The sequence below is a fragment of the Oncorhynchus mykiss genome, chromosome 12 (genome assembly GCF_013265735.2).
Source record: "Oncorhynchus mykiss isolate Arlee chromosome 12, USDA_OmykA_1.1, whole genome shotgun sequence".
Lineage (NCBI taxonomy): Eukaryota > Metazoa > Chordata > Actinopteri > Salmoniformes > Salmonidae > Oncorhynchus > Oncorhynchus mykiss.
Genome location: NC_048576.1, coordinates 65,621,202 through 65,631,940, shown reverse-complemented (window position 1 = coordinate 65,631,940; position 10,739 = coordinate 65,621,202). Strand labels below are relative to the sequence as shown.

The following is a 10,739-nucleotide window of genomic DNA, read 5'->3' as shown; positions in this document are numbered from 1 at the left end:
GATACCTTTACGTAGCGATACTTGGGTTATATAAAATGGGCAACATCAACAGTCTAAGTATCATATCAATCAAGATTAAGATAATCCGTCGTTAAACATTTATGATAGCTGTTTCATTCAAGTTCTTATTAAAGAAACATGGCTGTATTGAAATGGTTGAGCATTTGCCTGACTCTGTTCTGCCAAGGCACAGCAGCATCAAAACCTTGCAGGTGGACGCAGTTTAGGTTGGGGAAGCTGAACGATGTGAGCATAGACCTGCTCTCAGATATGGTGAGGAATTTACACTGCACCAGTCCGCAATTTGATGTGCACAAATTGATGAGCAAAATTCGCAATGATATTCACATTTCTATTTTTCTATTATAGCTCATTTTATTTTTAAGCAATACTTTCACTTTCTGTACCACAATGTTTAATTTAAGGTTACTATCACAATATAGTTTACTTCTTGATATTGATATGAATTATATTTCAGGGTGGACTCTTTCCACTTATGTGTGCTGAAGAAAACGTCGAACAAATGTTTCCAGAGGATCTTTACAAGAACACAGAGGTAGGATACACTTCAGTATATTGATAAACTAAAGTACAGTATAACTAAAGTACAGTATGGTAAATTGGAAGTTTAACCATTTATTTAGACACCCAATGCCTAAAACCCTGTTTTATTTTATCCAGGGTGAGGACGTCTCTGTGGTTGCATTGGAGGCTATGCGATATGTGGAACAATTATATAACAACAGTCTGACGTCTGTCACGTGGAACAAAATAAAACTTAACATGTTCCAAAACGTCATATATCGTCAAGTTCAAAACTTAGAGTTATGCGTAAGTATGATCCCTCTTGTGTAGTCTGTAGGTTAGACGCAGATTGTACAAAACATTAACAAGACCTGCAATGATCCCTTACTTGTTAGACCCACTCCTATTGGTGTGGAGGAAGGGGAGACAGGTTAAAGAAGGATTTTTAAGCCTTGAGACAATTGAGACATGGATTGTGTACGTGTGCCATTCAGAGGGTGAATGTGCAAGAACAAATATGTCTGGATGTAGGAGTATGGATGTAGGTGCCAGGCGCACCAGTTTGAATGTGTCAAGAACTGCAACGCCGCTGGCTTTCTCATGCTCAACCGTTTCCCTTGTGTATGAACAATGGTCCACCACCCAATGGACATCAAGCCAACATGACACAACTGTGGGAAGTATTGGAGTCAACATGGGCCAGTATCGCCGTGGAACACATGCCCCTGACGAATTTAGGCTGTTTTGAGGGTAAAACGGGGTGAAACTCAATGTTATGAACGTGTTACTAATGTGGTGTACACTCAGTGTATTTTGGGGCAGACAATCGTGGGCATTGATATTTAAATAATTTAAACACTTCAAACACACCAAATATTTTCTAATCTTTTCATAGCCGTCTCATAAGACAAAATGCATGCCCTCACCAGCATTGTATATTGTCTCCAGGTTGTGGGCGGTGTTTGGGAATCCTCTGGAGATGGAGGTTCGGTTACTCTGAAAACATATTTCAACAAGCTGAACACCGTCTTGAAAGAGAAGGTGGGTCCAATTTCAAATGTCCTCGAATAGAGGCTAAATTAATCTGAGCAAAAGTTCTAGATCACCACAAATAGGACGCATTTCAATGCCATAACTCACATTTGAAACTTGGAATTGCCAAGTGCCGTTTTTATGTCGATGGATGCGCTGGATCAACAACACCTGCAGTGGTTGAGTTGACTGACATAAAATGTTTATCTTGTCCGCTCTCCAGGAACACAGCGCATGCGCATGGGAGATTGTGCGAAAGGAGATTCGCGAAAACTTGGTGCAGTTGAAGAAATTCATTGACAGCAGAGTCAAGCCGTGAGGAGAACCACATAATCATCACTGGAGACGTGACATATTCCTCAGGCTGGCTAACAGATTGATACTGACTGACTGACTGACTGACTGACTGGCCGGCTGCCCGATTGACTGAATGACTAATTTATTTATTTATTTATATATATTGATAGACTGATATTTATGTATACACAATGTATTTATTTATTCGTGTTTTATTTATAATACAATTAAATAAAAAAATACATTCAACTATTCTCATATTGTTTTTTTCATTATCTTATATAATAATTAATTCATGCATTCATGCATTCATGCATTCATGCATTCCTGCATTCTTCCATTCATTTTTTCATGCATTCATTTTTGTACAGAAAGACTTTCTCAAGGGGAACTCTGCAGTTCGGACAAAACCAAAGCACACACTCAAACAATACTTTTGTAAATAGCTGAGAGATGGGGTTGAAACAAATAACCACCGTCACAGAGCTATAGATGCAAGGAAGGATGATCCATGAAAACACAATTCTAGTTTTATCTACATGTTTGAAGATGTACTGTGGTTGTAAAATGTCTACATCTGGACACAATTGACATCTTGCCTGACCATACCATTTTCATTTTGATACCTTAGAGCGGTCGTTTCGGGTGCAGGGCTTGCAAGAGAATTTGTACATCAACATTCAACATTCATTTGTTATTTGAAGACACTCATTATCAACAGGTCGGTAAAGGCTGTAACTTTTAAAGTAGCCAAAGAATTGTGTAGCACATTAATTTACATACATTTATTTTCCCCAACAGAGAGAGATGGTTTTGACAGCATATGTCATTTAATATCAAGTGAGAAGGGTACTGTATTTGCTCGTTCTAGTCAAACTCTGTCATGGAACAAAAGGCACCAGGATTACTTAAGAAATTTAATTTTCAGACAGATAACGACTGTATCTGAATGCATGAGTATGATTTTTTTGCTAGCAACTTAAAATGCCAATGTGACAATACCACTTACTACATTGAATCGTTTCAAACAGTTGCAGACGAGAATTCTACCATTCTATACGTTTTCATGGAGACACTTCATCGTTCTGCAAAACCCTACTTTAGCAAAATGAATCTACTTCTAATAACAAAGGCTTAAAATAACACAGAATAACACATTACTTTTTCGTTGGTACATTTACTCAATTAAATTGACTGTGGGGTTTCATCATTTCAGGACAACAGTTATTGAATTTGTGAGGTTTTTCGAAATGAAATCGTGTGGAAATGGAAAAATGTACAGATTATACTCCATTCTATAAACCAACATACAATGAAATATACCTTTAATAACACGACTGTAGGCTACCGAAATAAACCTGTCGACCAATCTAACCCATTTGTAATTAATTGACTGCACAAATACAGTTACATTAATCTCACGTTTTTGCAATTACATTATATCACATTTACATACGTATTCAGACCCTGTACTCAGTACTTTGTTGAAGCCCCTTTGGCAGCGATTACAGCCTCGAGTCCTCTTGGGTGTGACGCGACAAGCTGGGCACACCTGTATTTGGGGAGTTTCTCTCATTCTTCTCTGTAGATCCTCTCAAGCTTTGTCAGGTTGGGAGCGTCGCTGCACAGCTATTTACGGGTCTACAGATACCCTTCTCCAGATCTGTGCAGCGACACAATCCTGTCTCGGAGGTCTACGGACAATTGCTTCGACCTCATGGCTTGGTTTTTGCTCTGACATGCACTGTCAACTGTGGGACATTACATAGACAGGTGTGTTCCTTTCCAAATCATGTCAGATCAATTAAATTTACAACAGGTATTTAATGTCGTCATCATCACATCACCATCAGCATCATCACCAGCATCATTCTACTTGTCTATATAACAAAGTGACTTTCCTATTCACTCACATTAGGCCAAACTCAAACATCATTGTCATAATTTCCGTAGTCTTGGTAAGCGCCTTAGAAAGGCTAATCTAGGGCACATATTTTTTTATTAACCAGAAATTAACAAACTGTAAAAAGTTGGAATTTACCGAATCAATGTAATAAGAATGAACCGCACGAGAGAAAAGGAAAAGTGAAGACAATACCACCGCCCTCTACTCTCCATTTTAGAGGCGGGTCGGCTTCAGCTTTCATTCAACACTACCAGTCACTACCAGTTACTACCAGTTAATAAAATGTGTTTTTATTTTAAAGATGTGCAATATTAACACTGAACAGTCATGCTTCAGATTGATCTACCTGATTAAAAGAAAGTCACAACAGCAACATGTGATCGCTGTGCTACGCCTATTGAAACAACTGTCTGGTTAACCCTACACAGAATCTGAAAAATGTGGTGAGCAATGTCCACAATATTGACCATGGCCCCCATTTGCTAATATAGAGCCCTGCACCATTGTAGAAATAGGCTACTGTTTTATCAGTTTTTCATATTCAATATTGTCTGCTGAAAAACTGCTGTCTGAACTCATGAAATGCATTGTTCCAATGCAATTCTCCGCAAAGACATGTATGAAAACTGTTAAACTTGCTGGACAAAAAAACATTCTTATTAATTTCACAATAGCATAATTAAGAATCACCCACTAAAAAAAATGGGCTTTTAAAGGGAAGCTGAAGCCTGAACCATGTAGCCTTCTTCACCACAAAGGAATGTTTTATAACTTGAAGTTCATCGATAATTCGGTTAATTATATAAAATGGACAACTTTAGCAATGTAGGTATCATATCGAATTAAGATTAAGATAATCGGTTGTTAATAATTTCGAAAATCTGTTACTCTTAAATGATATCAATAGAAACATGGTTCTATTGAAATAGTTGAGTATCTGCCTGACTCTGTTCTGTCGAGTCACAGCTGACTCCGACCGGTGCAAGTGGACACAGTTTATGCACCAACCCGCTAAATTTTGCACCAGTCCGCTCTTTGGTGAACACAATTTGATGCTCAATACATCTCATTATTAGGCCTACATTTATTTTATTTCATTATAACACATTTAATGTAACCAATGCGTTCACTATCTGTACTTCAACGTTTAATGTAAGGGAACTATTCCAATACAGTTCACTTTTTGACATTGATATGACTTTATTTCAGAGTGGACACGTTCCAGCTCTGTGTCTAAAGGAAAAAGGTCGAACGCATGTTTCCACAGCATGTTTACAAGAACACACAGGCAGGATACACTTCAGTATCATATAGCAAGATTTTGATAGCCTAAACTACAGTACATGATTTTTTACCATTTCAAAATTACAAATTGGAAGTTTTACCATGGAATTTGTGAGACACCCTAATGCCGTTTATCTTTTATACAGGGCGAGGACATCTCTGTGGTTGCATTAGAGGCTTTGGGAAATATGGTCCAATTATTTAAAGGCCTGAATCCTGTCACCTGGAACAAGGAAACACTGAACCTGTTAAAAAACAGATGACCTAGTTAAGTTAATAAGAAATTAGAAATGAGTTAGTATGATCCCTTCCCCTCCTTCCGTGGCCTCCAATTGCTCTTAAATACAAGTAAAACTAAATGCATGCTCTTCAACCGTTCGCTACCTGCACCTACCCGCCTGTCCAACATCACTACTCTGGACGGCTCTGACTTAGAATACGTGGACAACTACAAATACTTAGGTGTCTGGTTAGACTGTAAACTCTCCTTCCAGACCCATATCAAACATCTCCAATCCAAAGTTAAATTTAGAATTGGCTTCCTATTTCGCAACAAAGCATCCTTCACTCATGCTGCCAAACATACCCTTGTAAAACTGACCATCCTACCAATCCTCGACTTTGGCGATGTCATTTACAAAATAGCCTCCAATACCCTACTCAACAAATTGGATGCAGTCTATCACAGTGCAATCCGTTTTGTCACCAAAGCCCCATATACTACCCACCATTGCGACCTGTACGCTCTCGTTGGCTGGCCCTCGCTTCATACTCGTCGCCAAACCCACTGGCTCCATGTCATCTACAAGACCCTGCTAGGTAAAGTCCCCCCTTATCTCAGCTCGCTGGTCACCATAGCATCTCCCACCTGTAGCACACGCTCCAGCAGGTATATCTCTCTAGTCACCCCCAAAACCAATTCTTTCTTTGGCCGCCTCTCTTTCCAGTTCTCTGCTGCCAATGACTGGAACGAACTACAAAAATCTCTGAAACTGGAAACACTAGCTTTAAGCACCAACTGTCAGAGCAGCTCACATATTACTGCACCTGTACATAGCCCACCTATAATTTAGCCCAAACAACTACCTCTTTCCCAACTGTATTTAATTTATTTATTTATTTTGCTCCTTTGCACCCCATTATTTTTATTTCTACTTTGCACATTCTTCCATTGCAAAACTACCATTCCAGTGTTTTACTTGCTATATTGTATTTACCTTGCCACCATGGCCTTTTTTGCCTTTACCTCCCTTCTCACCTCATTTGCTCACATTGTATATAGACTTGTTTATACTGTATTATTGACTGTATGTTTGTTTTACTCCATGTGTAACTCTGTGTCGTTGTATCTGTCGAACTGCTTTGCTTTATCTTGGCCAGGTCGCAATTGTAAATGAGAACTTGTTCTCAACTAGCCTACCTGGTTAAATAAAGGTAAAATAAAAATAAATAAAATAAATAAAATCCCTCGTGGTAGCCTAAGCTATATTTGGGGGGCAGACATTAATTGGCACATGTATTTAATTTGTGATTCAATCCAAATTATTTTTGTATAATATTTTCAGAAGTTTACCTAATACGGAACTAATTCACTGACCACCATTTTATATTGTCTCCGGGTCGGGTGTGGTGTTGGGGCATCCTCTGGAGATGGAGGGTCGGTTACTTCTGGTAACGCGTCATGAAAACATATGTCGACAAGCTGAACACCGTCTTGAAACAGAAGGTGGGTACAATATCAAATGTCCTCGAAAAGAGGCTAAATTAATCACAGGAAAAGTTCTAGATCACCACAAATCGGATGATTTTTGCTGCCACAACTCACATGTGACACATGGAACTTCCAAACGCCGTTTAAGTCGACGGATGCATTGGCGCTGCACCTGCTGTGGTTGAGTTGCCTTAAGAATGAATGTATTGTATGCGCTCAAGGAACACTGCGCATGCGCATGTGAGATCGTGGGGCTTACAAACAAACTGGGGCAGTTAAACAAATTGCTGAGTGAGGAAGAAGCGGTCTGTTGGACAAACCACATAATCATCATCAGAGACATGTGACATGTACCTGAGGCTGGTTAATAGATTGATGGATGATATATTTACTGACTGACTGATTTATGTACATGTGAAGGCTATGTATTTATTTATTCTGTAATTTATTTATATATAATAAAAAAAAAAACGTGCATCTATTATCATAATGTTTGTATTCATTTACATATTCAGTCATCCATGCATTCATCCATTCAGTCTTTCATGCATTCATTTGTTTAGGCAATATGCAGTTCAAAACAACAGCATAGTGGAGTCTATGCACTATAAAATAAGCAGATGTAACATATTTATTTCCTACCACGACTGTCGGCTGCCGAAATAAACCTGTTGACCCACTTAACAACATTTTTAATTAACTGACTGCACAAGTACAGTGAAATTCATCTCAAGTTTGAAAACAATCTTTAATTAGTTGATTGGCCAAAAAACTAGAACAATCAATGTCATGATCAGATAGTTCATTGTTACCAGTTAACCTGATATAAAGACTTAACATGAAAACTGCATCATCAGAAACCTTACATCTCCGATTAAGGTCGTAGTCATCATCGTCATCCTATGATTCTATATCTGAATGGGACTTTCATGGTTAAAAAAAAGTATAGAAAAATATAACTACAACCATCATTAGCATCATCGTCATTCACATTAGGTCAAATTCATACATCATCGTCAAGGCTAATTTAGGGCATACACTCTTTTTTTAAACACAGAGGAACAAACTTTAAAAAGAACCCTTGGAATTTACCGAATCAATTTAATAAGAATGAAGCGCATAAGAGAAAAAAAAGAGAAAAGGAAAAGTAATTCCCCAGCATGCTGGCAACACCACCGCAATACCACCGCAATACCTCGATTTTCGAGGCGGCGGCTTTAGTCTTCATGCAACACTACCAGTCACTCTATTAATAAAACGTTTTGTTATTTCAAACATTTGCAATATTAACACTGAACAGTAAATGCTTCAGACTGCACTACCGGATTATCTTTTTTCAAAGATTTTCAATATTAAAAATGAACAATAATGCGTCATATTGAACTACCAGATGAAAAGAGTGTCGACAACAGATTAAACGTGTGTGAGCAAAAATTCATCTCCATGCTACTCCTATCAAAATACCTTTCTACACAGAATCTGAAAAAGGTGGTGTGCAATGTCCAAAAGTACAGCATATTTATATTGAACATTGCCCTCATTTCATAGGAGAGAGCACTGTACCATTGTATTATAGAAATAACAAATCAGCCATGGTTTTTAATATTCAATATGGCCTACATTTTAACACCTACTGAATATGTTAGCATGAAATGCATTGATACAGTGCAATTCTCTACATATGAAAAATGTTAACTTGATAGGCAAACATTTTCTTGATTAGTTTTCCAATAGCATAATTAAGAATTACCCCCTAAAATTGGGGTTTATAAAGGGAAGCGAAAGTCTGAACCATGAAACCCTTCTTCACCACAAAGGGATTTTGATACCTTTACGTAGCGATACTTGGGTTATATAAAATGGGCAACATCAACAGTCTAGGTATCATATCAATCAAGATTAAGATAATCCGTCGTTAAACATTTATAATAGCTGTTCCATTCAAGTTCTTATTAAAGAAACATGGCTGTATTGAAATGGTTGAGCATTTGCCTGACTCTGTTCTGCCAAGGCACAGCAGCATCAAAACCTTGCAGGTGGACGCAGTTTAGGTTGGGGAAGCTGAACGATGTGAGCATAGACCTGCTCTCAGATATGGTGAGGAATTTAAACTGCACCAGTCCGCTATTTGGTGTGCACAAATTGATGAGCAAAATTCGCAATGATATTCAAATATCTATTTTTTTATTATAGCACATTTTATTTTTAAGCAATGCTTTCACTTTCTGTACCACAATGTTTAATTTAAGGTTATTAGCACAATATAGTTTACTTCTTGATATTGATATGAATTATTTTTCAGGGTGGACTCTTTCCACTTATGTGTGCAGAAGAAAACGTCGAACAAATGTTTCCAGAGGATCTTTACAAGAACACAGAGGCAGGATACACTTCAGTATATTGATAGACTAAAGTACAGTATGGTAAATTGGAAGTTTAGCCATTGCCTAAAACCTAAAACCCTGTTTTATTTTATCCAGGGTGAGGACGTCTCTGTGGTTGCATTAGAGGCTATGCGATATGTGGACCAATTATATAACAACAGTCTGACGCCAGTCACGTGGAACAGAACAAAACTTAACATGTTCCAAAACGTCATATATCGTCAAGTTCAAAACTTAGAGTTATGTGTAAGTATGATCCCTCTTGTGTAGGCTGTAGGTTATACGCTGATTGTACAAAACATTAGGAACACCTGTCTCCGCCCCTTCCTATACAGCAATAGGAGTGGATCTAACAAGTGAGGGATCATTGCTTTCACCTGGATTCAGCTGGAAAGTCTCTGTCTGTCAAGTCTCTGTCCTATTGGTGTATAGGAAGGGGCGGAGACAGGTTAAAGAAGGATTTTTAAGCCTTGAGACCATTGAGACATGGAATGTGTATGTTTGCAATTCAGAGGGTGAATGGGCAAGACAAAAGATGTAAGTGTCTTTCTTCACGGGAGAATGGATGTTGGTGCCAGGCGCACCAGTTCGAATGTATCAAGAACTGCAACGCTGCTGGCTTTCTCAAGGTCAGCAGTTTCCTTTGTGTATGAAGAATGGTCCACCACCCAAAGGACATCCAGCCAACATGACACAACTGTGGGAAGTATTGGAGTCAACATGGGCCAGTCTCGCCGTTGAACACATGCCCTGACGTATTTAGGCCGTTTTGAGGGTAAAACGGGGTGAAATTCAATGTTATGAATGTTTTACTTATGTGGTGTACACTCAGTGTATTTTGGGGCAGACAATCGTGGGCATTGGTATTTAAATAATTTAAACACTTCAAACACACCAAAACATATTCTAATATTTTCATAACCGTCTCATAAGACAAAATGCATGCCCTCACCAGCATTGTATATTGTCTCCAGGTCGTGGGTGGTGTTTGGGAATCCTCTGGAGATGGAGGTTCGGTTACTCTGAAAACATATTTCAACAAGCTGAACACGGTCTTGAAAGAGAAGGTGGGTCCAATTTCAAATGTCCTCGAATAGAGGCAAAATTAATCTGAGCAAAAGTTCTAGATCACCACAAATAGGACGCATTTCAATGCCATAACTCACATTTGAAAACTTGGAATTGCCAAGTGCCTTTTTATGTCGATGGATGCGCTGGATCAACAACACCTGCAGTGGTTGAGTTGACCGACATAAAATGTTTATCTTGTCCGCTCTCTAGGAACACAGCGCATGCGCATGGGAGATTGTGCGAAAGGAGATTCGCGAAAACTTGGTGCAGTTCAAGAAATTCATTGACAGCAGAGTCAAGCGGTGAGGAGAACCACATAATCATCACTGGAGACGTGACATATTCCTCAGGCTGGTTAACAGATTGATGGCTGATATTTATACTGACTGTTCGGCTGCTCGATTGACTGACTGAATGACTGATTTATTTATTTTATATATGTTGGTAGATGGATATTTATGTATACACAATGTATTTATTTATTCGTGTTTTATTTATAATACAATTAAATAAAAAATACGTACAACTA

At 38.4% G+C, this 10,739-nt stretch overlaps 1 protein-coding gene across 1 annotated transcript; it reads left to right on the top strand.

Moving 5' to 3' along the window:
* Positions 1 to 106: 106 nt before the first annotated feature.
* Positions 107 to 10,739, top strand: LOC100136140 (type I interferon). The gene is given in 5 exon segments (NM_001124433.1): positions 107 to 273; positions 479 to 556; positions 682 to 831; positions 10,114 to 10,206; positions 10,421 to 10,739. Coding segments are annotated over 5 exon segments (552 nt in total). The 5' UTR covers positions 107 to 138; the 3' UTR covers positions 10,517 to 10,739.